A 15,230-nucleotide genomic window follows, 5' to 3' on the forward strand; every position below is an offset into this window, starting at 1 on the left:
TCATTTGATGACTTCAAGTTTATTTATATAAATTGCTCATTAATGTAACCAGAGTTCTAAGTTGACAGCATGTTGATTCAGCTTTTCTCATTTCCCAGTGTAATGAATGTTGAGCTATTGCTTTTTTTTTTTTTTTGATCTGCAAGTGAGTAACAGAGTTCACGTTTCTGTGTCCATGATCAGGTTTTCATAAACATTTAACGGGTACTGACAGCAGTACAGTCAGTTAAAACTCACATAAGCATCTCCAAAAGTAATTCTTTCCAACAGTAAATGTGTTGAGTCATAAGGAATTTCCATTGCCATCCAAATACAATTTTATAACATTTTATTATTTGACTTGGTCTATGACTCCAGGGTAATAGACACATTCAGACAAAAATTACTCAAGAGTAAGGAAGCTGAGAAACATGTGATTCACACTGGAAAGAAAAATAGGACTAAGATACTGAGAAGCTGATGTCTAGCACAAAGAACAATTACTCAGGTGCTCTGAAAACAGCAACAACAGGGACTCCCTAAACTTTCACAGTCATCACGTCTCTGCCTTTGAATGTTTTAGAAATATTAACCTGACTGGACAAAACTAAGTATATTTTAACATTACAAAGAAACAGAACTCAGTCTTGCATACTTTTCATACATACTGTAGTCACTTGTGTGATGTAAGACAGGACAAAAGTATGTTTCAGTGAGGCACCCAATTTCTCCTTAACTGAAAGAGCCAACTAAAGCAGCAGCACCATGATAGTCCAGGTAGAAGATGCATCCAGACCTACAGTTCAATTCCCAGATGAATGCTGAGATGGGAAATGAGGAAAATATAAGCTAAGAAGGGGACCAGAATTCCAAGCTCCTTTTCACTCAGCCATCATTCTGTCACAACAAGAGTGGTGTTGTAAAGACAGTATAGTTATGGAGGAAAAAAATCATCAGTTTTTTAAACATGATCATCAGACTACTGAGTCTGCTATAAAATAAACCACTTCATGTATTCAGTTTAGACCCACAATGAATAAAAAATCACAGACATACTGAGGAGCCCTTTTTTCCGTATCCAAACAATTCATGGATGACAATCCAATATAGGTTGAAGTTTTTGAGTACTTTCTTTCAAAAACAAGCATCTAAAATAAAACAAAAAAATTGTACACATATGGCACCATGAAAGAGTAAACAATATTGCTTTTGGATCTAGCCAAGGGATTTCTGTTATATGAGGAAACCAAGGATGACTTGTAAAAATCTAAAAATAGTTCTAAAAATGCTTCCTGTCTCAATGCTTAGGACAAGAGAAAACAAATGAAAAGATTTAAATGTCTAGAAGCCATCTAGGTCATTGTTATTATACAACCATCCTTTCTAAAACCTCCTCAAACAAATTCCTACACTGGACATTCACGGACTATAACTGATTAAAAACAAGTGCAAGATATGAAATACACCCTGTAAGTAAAATGATTTGCTTTCTGAAGTCCCCATATACCTTACAAACTGAAAAGGAAACTGTAAGAGAATCTCACGGCCTGACCAAATATTTTTAACTAAATATAATCCTTTAAATGTTTACTTACATGCCACTTTATACCAGAAAGCTGTATCAGAACAAAAGGTATTCACACAGGATATTTTTAAATTCTTGTCTTAAATAGTCTTAAAGTAATGGACATCAATAGGATAAGTATACCTGAACAGCAAATAATTAAGTATACAATTATTATTTTTCATAGGTTCCAACTTTTAACTACTTCCAGCTCATTTGTATCTTTCTTTAAGCTGTGCAAGTACAAGATGCTAGCACATTTCTAGCTTCTAAACTAACTCATACTCCCAGTGTGATTATACTTCAATACTATCATACAGTGCATGAAAGTAACCTGAAAGTTATATAACCAAAACAATTTGAACTAAAAAGAAGATTTAGCAAGATTTTGTTTGGTATTCTTTTCTCCCTCTGTGATACAAAAGTTACAGGACAGTATATACTCATCTAGACAAGCAAAGACGAAAAGGTAAATCACTGTCCATTAAATTATTATCCTTTAACATCCAAAACCTATACTTACATTTGACACTTCAAATCAAAACCACAAAACATAGCCTTAATTAATTATTGAAAATTATGTTCTACTGCATTATAAATACTGCAGTATTCCAGATATTGAACTCAATGATCCCCGTGGGTCCTTTCCAACTCAGAATCTTCTATGAAATTCTAATAAAATGAATCCACTTCTGCTTAAGTTTATCTTTTCAATTATACTGCTGTATGTGCTAGGGATTTCATGGATAATGGTGTGGCTTAATTCGTTTGCATTTACAACATAAAGAGCCCTCAAGCAAAGGGTTGTGTTCAGGCACCACAGGTGATGACTGCAGCCCATTTCCTTCCTCTAACCAAATCTCTTAGATATCTTTGTATATACTTAACATCACTATGCCTCTGTTTCCCATTTCTAAAACCACTGTAAGTAATAATTACTATTCTTATGCAGTGATATTAGAAGAAGTACACATATTTGAGATATCTCATGCAGTGGTAATGATAAAATTCTTAGATAAAAAAAAGCTTTGAAATCACAAAATTCCCTTCCCTAAACATCATCTAGTTCCAATCCCCTTGCCATAGGCAGTGATCCTTCCCACTAGATCAGGTAGCCCCAGTCCAGCCCGGCTTGAACATCTCCAGCAATGGGGCATCCACAGGTTCTCTAGGCAAACTGTTCCAGTGCCTCATCATCAACATAGTAAAGAATGGCTTTAAACTAAGAAAGGTATTTGGAAGACATCACCGCTTGTCCTGTCACTGAACTACCTTATAAACAGTCTCTCTCCAGCTTTCTTATAGGCCGCCTTTTTAGGGGGGTATTAGAAGGCTGCAATGATGTTTCTTGTAGAGTCTTCTCTCTAGACTAAACAGAATCATAGAATCACAGAATCGTAGGGGTTGGAAGGGACCTCCAGAGATCATGGAGTCCAAGCCCCCTGCCAAAGCAGGTTTCCTACACCAGGTCTCACAAGTAGGTGTTCAGGCAGGTCTTGAATGTCTCCAGAGAAGGAGACTCCACAGCCTCCCTGGGCAGCCTGTTCCAGTGCTCCGTCACCTCACTGTAAAGAAGTTCTTGCGCACATTTGTGCAGAACTTCCTATGCTGCAGTTTCTGGCCGTTTCCCCTTGTCCTGTCTCCACACACTGCTGAAAAGAGTCTGGCCTCGCCACACTGCCCCCCACACCTTAGACATTTATAGACTTGGATCAGGTCCCCTCTCAGTCTTCTTTTCTCAAGGCTAAAGTTCACTTAGCCTTTCTTCATAGGAGAGATGCTCCAGGCCCTTCACCATCTTTGTGGCCCTCCGCTGGACTCTTTCCAAGAGATCCCTGTCTTATTCGTACTGGGGAGCCCAGTCTGGACACAGTACTCCAGGTGAGGACTCAACAGGGTAGAGTAGAGGTGGAGGATCACCTCCCTCGACCTGCTGGCTACGTTCTTTTTAATGCATCCCAGGATGCCATTGGCCCTCTTGGCCACAAGGGCACACTGCTGGCTCATGGCCAACCTGTCGTCCACCAGGACACCCAGGTCCCTCTCTGCAGAGCTCCTCTCCAGCAGCTCATCCCCCAACCTGTACTGGTGCATTCCTCCAATTATTCCTCCCCAGATGCAAGACTCTACACTTGCTTTAGCTAAACCTCATCTGGTTTCTTACTGCCCAGCTCCGCAGTCCATCCCGGTCTCGCTGAATGGCAGCACAGCCTTCTGCTGTGTCAGCCTTCCTGCCAACTTTGTATTGTCAACAAACTTACTGAGGGTGGCCACTATCCCCTCATCAAGGTAATTGATGAAGATGTTGAACAAGACTGGACCCAGCACCGACCCCTGAGGAACCGACTTACAGGGCAACCCTCTCTGCTCTGCCAGTAAGGCAGTTCTCAACCCGTTTCACTGTCCACTCATCTATCCCACACTTCCTCAGCTTTCTTATAAGAATGTCGTGGGAGACGGCATCAAAGGCCTTGCTGAAATCAAGATAGACTACATCCACTGCTCTCCCCCCATCCACTCAGCCAGTGACAACATTGTAGAAGGCTACCAGGTTGGTCAAGCATGACCTCCCCCTGGTGAATCCCCTGCTGAAACAACTCAATTTTCTGAGGTGGTCTGCATAACAGAGGTGCTCCAGCACTTTAATTATCTATCCCTGTGGCCTTCCTCTGGACTCGTTGGACTTGTTCCAACAGGTCCATGCGTTTTTTATTTTAGGGGACATAGAATTAAATGCAATATTCCAGGTGGGGTCTCACAAGAACAAAGTAGAGGGGAACAATCACCTCCTTCAGCTTGCTGTTCATACCTCATATGATACAGCTCAGGATATGGTTGACTTTCTTGGCTGCAAGCATGCACTAATGACTCAGATTGAGTTTTTTTCATCATCCAGCAACCCCAAGTCCTTATTCCTGGGGCTGCTTTTAATCCATTCTAGCCCAGTCTCTATTTGTGTTTGTCAGTGTTGTGACTCAGGTGCAGAACCTTGCACTTAGTCTTGCTGAGCTTCGTGACATTTGCATGGGACAACCTCTCAAGCCTGTGAAGGTCCCTCTGAACCACACCTCTTTCCTCATTTTCTGTGAAAGACACTGAGTAAACACATTGGCACATTACAACTCAGTCTTCATGCAACTAAGTATTTTGTTCTGAGAAGTCCAGAATGTAGATTTTATATAATTCAACCCCACAACTTAGAGCTGCTACAAAAAAGGACCAATGCTGAAAAAGGACACAATACTGAAAAACATTTTGTTATCATGAATTTTTCTTCTCCTACCCTGATAAACAAAAGCTGTTAGTTTTCAAGGAGTAAAAATTTAATCTCTGAAAAAATATTGCAAATTTTCTAGAATGAGGGGGTGTATTAGAATGAAAGTATGATATATTAATTACTTTGACTAGCAAAAAAAATCACACATCTTCAGTTAACATATCTGTATATATAAACTCAAGTAAACCAAAATCACCATTCTTAGCTTCCTAGCAACCATTTCTCCTAATTATTTGAAAACCTAAGTGTTTTACTCCATTATTATAAAATAACGTTGTCGTAATACAGACTTCATTTCTCAATTGCAAATTTAGGTGAAAAACTTAAAAAGATTTGCACTTAATTCCTTATGGTGGGTTTCTCACACTATAAAACCAGCATATTCTTAAAAGGGCACTGTCAGAAGTAGGGAAGGGAAATTACAAAAGAGGGATGAAAACTGAGCTTAAGACAAAAGAATTCTACAATTTCTCTCTCTCTCTCTGTGATTATCTCCCCACTTGACCCAAATCCCTACACAATGGTTTCTTTTATGCTGTAAATAGGAAAAAACATTGAATCACATCTCCCAGTAAAAAAATACTCCAGGCCATTAGCAGATTTCTGATTTTCAATCAGAAAGTGGTCATTTGGAAGAAAGATCTTGAGAATGAACAACTAAGGTCTACTTTTAAACATGAGTAGTTTTACTAAACTCATCAGAACTACAGCCAAAACATGGAAGTTTCTTGAATTTAAACAAAATGAAGGTAATCATAGCTACTCGAAGATGAGGCCCGAGCCGTCATCTTTTCTTTGAAATAAACAAGATCCCAGGCATGGAAACATTTAATGTTTTGGAGATTTATTTCATTTCCTTTTGCAAAATCAATGCGAGAACGTAAGCAAGATACTCATTAGCCTTCCAAACTGAGACCAAAACCCCTATCTTCTCATGTACTACAGTGAAGGAAAAAAACAACTCAAATTCATGACGTGTCTGTTTACCACATGTGGGGTATATGACCTGACACCTAAGTAAGATATAGTTCACAAAATCAAAATAAAATAAAGTAAGTAGAATAAGTAAATAGAAGTAATGAAATACAATTTTTTGGTAACTTGTGTCTAGTGAACAAACTGTCTCATAGGCTCAATAGGCTCAAAGTGTCAACAGAAATGCTTTCTGCAGTTGGGACAGTCATAACATCTTTGTCATGCATCTGCAAAGATTCCCAGAAATGATCAATGGCTCTATGTCCAGGTGGAGGCTGGTAACAAGTGGCATCCCCCAGGGGTCTGTCTTGGGACTGGTGCTCTTTAACATCTTTATCAATGACATCGATGATGGAATCGAGTGCACCCTCAGCAAGTTTGCCGACGACACCAAGCTGAGTGGTGGGGTTGACACAGTAGAAGGAAGGGATGCCATTCAGAGGGACCTTGAGAGGCTGGAAAGGTGGGCCCAGGTGAACCTGATGAGGTTCAACACAGCAAAGTGCAAAGTTTTGCACTTGGGCCAGACAAACCCCAGGCATCCATACAGACTGGAAGGAGTGGTCCTTGAGAACAGCTCTGCAGAGAAGGATCTGGGGGTCGTGATAAATGAAAAGCTTAACGTGAGCCAGCAGTGCGCTGTTGCAGCACGAAAAGCAAATGGTATCCTGGGCTCCATCAGAAGAGGGGTGGCCAGCGGGGACAGGGAGGTTATTGTCCCCCTCTACTCTGCTCTTGTGAGGCCGCATCTGGAGTACTGTGTCCAGGTCTGGAGCCTCCAGTAAACGAAAGACGGAGAGCTGTTGGAGAGGGTCCAGAGGAGGGCCACAAAGATGATCGGGGGGCTGGAGCATCTCCCCTATGAAGACAGGCTGAGAGAGCTGGGCTTGTTCAGCCTGGAGAGGAGAAGGCTGCAGAGTGACCTCACTGCAGCATTTCAGTACCTAAAGGGAGCCTATAAACAGGAGGGGAAAGCAGAAGTTTGAAAGGGGAGATAACAGCAGGACAAGGGGAAACGGCTTTAAGTTGAGGGACGGAAGATTTAGGTTGGATGTCAGGGGGAAGTTCTTTACAGAGAGAGTGGTGAGGTGCTGGAACAGGCTGCCCAGAGACGTTGTGGATGCCTCCTCTCTAGGGGTGTTCAAGGCCAGGTTGGATGGGGCACTGGGCAGCCTGGTCTAGTATAAAATGTGCAGGTTAGAGGGCCTGCACGTGGCAGGGGGGTTGGAGATTCATGATCCTTGAGGTCCCTTCCAACCCTGGCCATTCTATGATTCTGTGTGATAGAGCTCATGCTTCTGCCTTGCCTTTATTAGGACTCTCACAGGAATATGGCAGATCTAGAATTTCACTAACAAATTTCACTGGAAGTGACCAGTGGATAAATTGAAAGTATAAAGACGTTTCTTTTCCATCAGAAATTTTTCAGGAAACATAAAAGATTTTCTTGAGAGCTCATTGACAACTAGAACATGGTTATGATACAGGAAAACAAGATTTCTTACACTTTCTTTGTTAATTGCCACTGGATATCATGCCTGAATCCAAACTATGAAAAAAATAAATATGTAAATATCCTACAAATATTTATGAAATGTCAAGATACTGTAAGCTGGTTTTAAATGCTTCCACAGGTTGTACAAAACCTGTGAGCAATGCATCCATCTGTAGATATGAACTAGCAAGTTGTGAGAGGTCACTCTATTTGCACCTGCCAGAAAAGTAACACAAGAAAAAAGAGCACAGTAATATATACAAAATTTTAGGAATTTAATCCTCTCTGTTCAATTAAAGCTACACAGCATTTACTTGCATTTAACAGTGAGCTACCCTTGATTTCCAAGAGTTTCTTGGAAGGTAGATGACAAACAGGAGGGTCAGTATTATAAGAGTAAATCTGTGGCCACTACTGAGTAATTACAGCTATCAAAAAGGAGAATGAGAACTTCCAAATCTTTAATTAGTTCTGTAAAGGCTCTAGCCTTTGCCTTCTGTGATCATACTTCTTTAAATTCAAATGATAAATTCTACACTTAGGAAAAACTACACATGCCTTTCCTATAAAATACCTGAATATAATCTAAACTGATTAAAGACAGTCTGATATCGATTGCCAAGAATCATTATTAAAAATTATTACACATTGTCAAAAATAAGTTTAATAAATGTAAGACTAAAATGCAACAAATGTAATACCGAAATAAAGCATGTTTGAGCAGGAAGATTGTTAACAGCTCCTTTGGAGCCTTCAGAATCAGTAACATGGAGAACTTGAACCACTTGTCTCCAGAACTGTATATTCTCAAGTAATTTTATTTTTTTATTATTTTTTTATTATTATTATTATTATTTTTTTTTTAGGAAATTCTGTAGAAGGTAGCTAATGAAGTACTAGTTTCAAGTGCAAAAAGTTGCTCCAGTTCCAAATGCACCCAGATGAACGCTTTTCTGCCTTACTCCCAAACTCACTGATCACTGCTCAGAATTTATTAAGCAATGGCGGATGAGACATTTGAGAAATATTAAAAGCAATCAAATCCTGTCAAATCCTGTTTTTCTGTTATTTTGGAAAGAACAAATCTATTATCACATTTTCCATTTCCTGTTTTATTCAAGACAAAAGGTACTTGTGAGCTAGGGTGTAAAGGCACACATAGCAACCACACACATACACAAAAAAAAGGGGTTCAGCAGACTAAAAAGACTTCATAAGTTTCAGTAATTCATCTTGTGATAACATGCACAAAGACAGTCTCATTAAAATACCTCCAATGAGGCCAATTGCCAAATATTGTTCTATCACAGGAGTGTAACCAATTCTTCCTGCCAATCAGAACAAACATAAACCTTCTGCTAGAAGGTTTTTTTTTCTTTCCTGTACGAACTTCATATCTTACATTAAAGTGGCCTTAAACTTTCACTGCATGGAAGAAGGATGGCAGGTGGTTTGAAGTACTGTAACTAGTAGTAATGTCATTATCTATAAACCTCAAACTATTTTAGCACATGGCCATGCTGGTCTGAATTCTCCTAATTTTGAAATGGTCATGTCCGACTCTGAAAATGGAATGGGTGCATCATTAGGTTGCTTCATTGTTCTAGAAGTGTGGCAATAACATGCATCATAATATGTATTAGGGAGGCGCGCTGTGAAACACAGCATGCTACAATAGTTTCAAATAGTAGCAGGGATTATTAAAAAGGACAAAGGACATTCTATCACAACAGTACTGCAAATAAGATACAGCTAATACTGGATTCAGAAGCGGACTTGTTTTTTGAATTATTATTATTATGGTGACATAACAAAAACTCCATACATTTTTATTTTTATTTTTTTTAAACACAGGCACAACTGCTATCAAGTGCTTTTCAAGTTAACTTTCGGGCAGTGTTACCCTAAAGTTTTGAGCCATATAGTTACAGTTCCCAAACAATCCATAAATGTTTACAGCTAAATAATGAAAATATTTAGCATTAAGAGCCTGAAATTACACATTTGTAGGGTTCCTAGAGTTCTGTAAAACTAACCAAATTCGAAAAGGTTCTGAAAATGATTCACACAAACACTATCTGAAGAACACTCTAGGGTTTTTTCTTTAGTTGTTAAGTTCTGCACTGTATATAAGTTCAAGATATGTATTTCAGATTTGGTCCCTGCTTTGATTCTCAGTGTAGTGGATTCAAATTAAAACATTAAAAAAGAACAGGAACATGAAAGTTTTGAAGGTAACCTTTAGCAAGTTCATGCTTGTTCTGAAAGCATAAGGGAAAATTAGCTTGGTTTTCTAGTTATACCAGAAGAGGCCAGTAACCTTACTGTAATTGCACTTGTGATACAAGCTGATACCAGCTCTTACTTTTCTGTTTCCTTATTGTTCTGCTCCTCATCTTATGTTTTTATCTCATCTTTGTTTTCCTTTTCTTCAGTCCTTTCTCCATCCTTTTTTCATTACAAATTTGTTCACTTTCGTATTTGCTCACAAAGTACTTAATCTGTTGTGCAACACTGTTTCTGCTACAAGCCAATATGTACCCAGACAAAGTTAAAAAATACTAGTGGAACATATAAACTGACTGGGTACCACCTACGTTGGCTGGTAAGTCTGTACTGAAAGATAAGTTGTAACCAAAGTCTCAATTTTAATATTGCAAAAAAGCTCTGCCAGCGCCAAGAAAATCACGCTCCTTTTCCTCTTCTCTGTTTCCACTGGAAAAGCCATCACTGCAATGAACAAAATGCTAGAGAATATAAAAATTCCCACCCCTACTCAATAATTTCATTATCAAATGTGAGGTGTGCCCTTTTGTTCCCAGGAAGTTGACCAACCTGCAGATGCAGTTCTGTGACTGTGCATTGAATCTCAAAGAATTATTAATACTTACACATAGTAGAAGAAAATGTATATTCTTACCTTTAATTTTAATTCATATTGACATTCACAGACCTTGCAACAATATTGTTTTTTGATAATTGGGTATTTCATAGTATAATACATTATTTTTTTGCATTTCTAATATGATTAGTCTAGAAGTCTGTCTCTCAAATCTTCTAACAGTGGGACCTGAACAACCTTTCAAATACAGATTGAGTTTTATCAGCAAATATGGATTTTGCACTGAGAAAGCTTTTTCCTATAATAAGAAATGAAGAGGCTGTGACTGTATAAAGTACTTTTAAGACTATGTTGAAAATGTGACAGCGGACCTACTTCATCCTTCGTAATTTAAAAACTACTTCAAATTGCATGCAATCTGTAGCTTGTATTAGGGCTATTTCCATCTTCAGTGCATTTTGCTCAACAATTCACATATTGATAGTTTTGAACTGTTAAGAAATCAGTGGTAACATAAAACGAACAAATAAAAATGGCAAATGTGCAAATAAACATTCACATACTTGAAAATAAACAGAAATTGAATTACTTGGTGTGAGTTCATGCAATCTCTGTTTAGATCACATCATTCTAATGTATGACAACACAGAACATCTTATTCTAAATGACATGTAATTTGGTGGCGTTTTTTAAATGCACTATAGAGCTGTTGAGTCACCCACATACAACAATGCACTTTGTGGACATTTGTCAAATACTGCAATGCCCATACTAAGGCAACTCATCCCAGGAGCTGGCAGTCGTGCTATCAGCAAGAATTTGGCTACAGAAACAGCAATGATTCATCATACATTCTAGAAGCACTGTTGAAACAGCAAAACAACATGCTGCTATTTTGATCCTTTAAAGGTAATGTTTTAAAAAATGATAATTAAAAATATGTTTCTAAAGTCAACATGAGCAAAAATAAACCCACAAAATTCTGTTAATGCTTTTGGAAATGCATCTTTATTCATAAGTGATAACTATTAGAATCATTTTTTTCCTCAAGAGAACAGAAAATGGTTATTTAATACAAGTGCCAGTTGATGATTTACCTCCCTACTTTGTGATTTAAGTAGTCAGTATTATAGGACTATCATAGGAAAAAAAAAAAAAGTTTTTAATTTACAACAGGCAAGGCACGTGTTTAATGCAGTTTAGTTTAGATTGTATGCAGTTTAAGAAGTCCTCTGCAGTAATTTCTAAAATAATTACCAAGACACCCTCATGAATTCCATTATAGTGCAACTACATGATCTGTAAGACTTAGAAAACCACTTTGACTGAAGAACCAAAAGCATCATCAGAGCACCTTTTTCAATGCAGGCATCATATCTTCTACTGTCCCACTGCTCACCAACACAGATTGTTTCTCAGATAAACCTATCTGAAGATTTACAAATAACGGTGTAGGTCCCGTCAAAAGCTCTTGTTCTGAAGTACTACTGATACTTCTCATGAGAGTGCTCTTCTTACCTTTCTTCTGCAGAACATTGAATTTTAACACAAAAACAGAGAACTTTTGTCTCTGAAACTGCAAACTAATGATTTCTTTCTGCTAATAATTTATTTCCACAGAAGTTACATAGTGAAATAATTACTATCACCTTGTCAGAGAAACCAAGAACACCTCTTTATAATTTATAAGCATAATCTTAAAATCTTTTCACTATGCTGTCCTTTGCCCATTTACACAAACACACAACGTGAACCCTTACCTTCTGAAAAACAACTTCGTCCTGCTTTCTTTTCTTTTTGCTGCTTTTTCTGATCCTCTGGTTTGCCTGAATCCATTTTGTGACCTGGAGTTCAAAACCATAGTGGTTTTTTAGAAAGAGGATGCGATGAGAGTGCAGCCACTCAGCATTAATAGAAACCTATAAACAGACTCGAGACAATTTTTTCCATTGCTTCACTGGGAAAGGAAAAGCATTTTCCTATCCTGAACGATGTGGTCTTAGGTAGTCTGCTCAGTTACTTGAACACGGCTGAAGTGAAACGCTGTTCTCCACTCTGTGAAGAGCTATTTTCCTTTCTTTCTTTGCTAAAGCAAAACTGCACCTTTCAGCGTAAGGTGCTTCGGTTGTTGTTTTTTGTTTGTTTGTTTGTTTTAATAAAGAAAAGGTGTCTGAAGCCAGACCTGGCTGCCAAATGTAAAGTTATTACTCCTGCGTGCAAAAATCCTGGGGACAACCTCTGCACTCCATCCCTTACACTTTCTGTTACAAATCAGAAATTTACTTCCAGCCACCGACGTCAGCCGGTGTTGTTGTTATTATTAACAAAACAACAACACGTGGTTTTTCCCCCATACAAGCGCCTCTATGCCTGGGAAGAGAGCGATGATGCTTTTGAAGCAAAAGCGGCACGGGAGGAGATCAGGCGGAAAACTCGGCGAGGGGACCCATGAAGAGCGAAGCGGGGTGAAGCGGGGCGAAGCGGAGCGAAGCGGGGCGAAGCGGGTAGCGGACGGACGGCTCTCCTCACCTCGGCGCTCACTTGCTGCACGAGCTTGCACTCCTTCCAGGTCTCGCCCTCCTCCAGCAGCGGCTGTACGGAAAGAAAGCGCACGGTGAGGCGGAGTCGTGCCGTGCCGAGCCGATCCGCTCCCCGAGGAACGCCGCCACCCCTAGCCCAGCCGTCCCGCTGCCTTCGGTAGGAAATAGAACACCTCCGCGGGGTCCCCCGCTCCGGTCCCGGAACCCCGTGCAGAGGAGGAGCCTGCCTTAAAGACGTAGGGACCGGCAGGCTCCGGGATGACCCCATCGGGAGTTTCGCGCCTCCCCCGGCCGGCCTGGAGAGTCGCCGCCGGCGTCCCGCGCTCCCTCCGAGCCCGGAGCACCGGGACGGCTCTCCCTCGTCCCGAGCCCCATGGCGCACAGCTCCTGTAAAGCCCTCCGCAGCAAAAAGACGCTGTCCTCGCAAAACCACCGCGTACCCGGTGACGGGCGAGCAGGCTGGGTCAGGAGTGTGGCACCGTTAATGCCTGACGGCTTCCCCCGGTGCTTTCCTGACGCCGAAGAACGCAGCTGGTAACTGCACAGCGTTCTGAAGGGCAGCTCAGTACGAGCAGCTCAGCGGGTTTTGTTCCTATCACGGCACGGTAAGTGTAGCACTGAGGCCTCCAAAAAAAAACTTGATATTCAACACGAGAGCATGAGCAGGTGATTAAATTTAGGCATAGGCCTTCAGCAGATGTTTCTGTGCTCTTTGAGCAGCACGTTCTATCTTAAGTGTGATGGGAGATACATAACTTAGGTCAGCCATGGAAAATCTCAGAAATCCTCAAGTTGAGTTATTTTTAATGTTTGGTGTTCAGCATTAAAAACAAGACAGACTGAGTCACGCCTAGTATGACTAAGTTATTCTCAGCATTTTAGAACTAATTTATACTCTGTGCTATAAATGACCATTTTCTGAAAGCTTCTAAAGAAAAGCTGTGCTCCTGTGAAAAAAGAGAGCTTATAAAAACATGTGCACGAGCAAACTCTCCTGCATATAGAATTAGATGGACTCTGCAAACAGAGTTAAGTAAATAAAGGCAGGTCCAATTACTGCCTGCTAAATCTTGACACCATCCCTTTAACTTTGTAACAAGCAGGGGAAAAAAAGTCTCTCCTAGTCTTTTTGTTTTACTGCCACAACATCCTTCTTTCAAGATCAAAAGCTACAGATCAAAGCCAAGATCAAACTCAGTGCTTTAAATAGAAGCAACTTCACCATGAACTATTATACAAAGAAGAGCTTTTAAATAGAGCAATCACAATAGAAAATCTTAATAAAGATTTTTATTTTTTGCTCTCAACGGGTCCTCTTAAAGCCAGTGCCATCAACATATTTTTATTTTGTAAAACAGTGTAAAGCATTTTCTTCTAAATGTTAGTTCTGAAAAGCTGTTACAAATTTTCTCTCAGTCTGAGTGTTTGAATGGCAGAAGAATGACTGAACGCAGTTCGAAGAAAATGAACAAGAATATGAAGAAAAAAATGTTAGTAGCAAACAGAAATAAATGCATCCACGTAAAAGAAGAGAAAAACAAACAAACAACAACAAAACCCAGCAACATTCCTTGAATCATTTAATAGATTAGATTGCACATTCCCACAGAAGTTCTTACAGGAAGAACGGGGTCATAGAAACAGTGAGATATATTTTCCCAAAATACTTTAAATAATTACACTTCCTCTCCTGTCAAGCGTTTGGGGGAGAAAACTAGGGAAGAAAATTGGAGAAGACACTGATTTTCAGACTAGCAGACCCTGAGGCTGACTTGGGTTGAAAACTCCTGAACAAACAAACAGAAAGTGTATTAAAGCTCAGAAGTAGCTCCCATTTTCTCAATAGTGAGTGTGCAGCAGTAAGGGAAATTCAACAGGAATTGTTACTGACCTTTTATAGAGGTAATATGCCCCATGGAGCAACATTTGGGGTTCTCTTGTGCTGGCTGCCATACACATAAAAACTTGAACACTTGTCTACTGTAAGATAATTAGATAACTGCAATGCTACGGAAGACAACTGCTAATGTGCCTATGTGAACAGACTGCAGAGTTAAAGAAAGCAGTGAGAGGAGCAGGGTGAGCCTAATGAGCCTGTGGCCACACAGTGCAGTGCCTGTGCTGTCAGCTGCTAACTATACTTGTTGATGCCTCAGTAATTACTGATTTAGCTCATGATCAGACTAGGAGAATTTGCTTGGGGAGAGGGAGAACGGAAAGAGATGAAAGGAGGGGGAGGGAAGACAGGGAAAACAGACAGGATAGAATAAAGATGATTTTAGGAACATTGGTTTCCTACTGTGTTCTTTCATATCCCAAAAGGAAAGAGCTAACATTAGAAAAAAGGGCGATGGAACACCTGATTTTACAGGGAGAGTCACTGCTTCACCCTTCACCAACAGTTCTCTTTTCTGTCCATATGACAATGACCTGTCATTCCTGAATCCCCACACAACTGAAATTAAGAGATTAGTTCAATCTATATGTCCTTTTGTTGCCCAGGCTTTCTTTTGGAGACTGTGAATGAAGCTTTGTAATACTCAGATTGGGAAGCATTT

At 39.8% G+C, this 15,230-nt stretch overlaps 1 protein-coding gene across 2 annotated transcripts in view; it reads right to left on the reverse strand.

The window, feature by feature from the left end:
- Positions 1–15,230, reverse strand: part of AOPEP (aminopeptidase O (putative)) — a gene marked incomplete at both ends in the record, with an annotated part of 161,235 nt that overhangs the window by 51,320 nt on the left and 94,685 nt on the right. The window contains 3 exons of one of the 2 annotated variants that reach the window (XM_079549006.1): positions 238–291; positions 11,878–11,976; positions 12,662–12,724. In XM_079549006.1, the coding sequence (XP_079405132.1) occupies positions 238–291; positions 11,878–11,976; positions 12,662–12,724 (216 nt within the window). The remainder of the gene's footprint in view (positions 1–237; positions 292–11,877; positions 11,977–12,661; positions 12,725–15,230) is intronic. The other variant, XM_079549007.1, reaches the window with a different exon arrangement.

The sequence above is a fragment of the Tetrao urogallus genome, assembly GCF_951394365.1.
Source record: "Tetrao urogallus genome assembly, chromosome: Z".
Lineage (NCBI taxonomy): Eukaryota > Metazoa > Chordata > Aves > Galliformes > Phasianidae > Tetrao > Tetrao urogallus.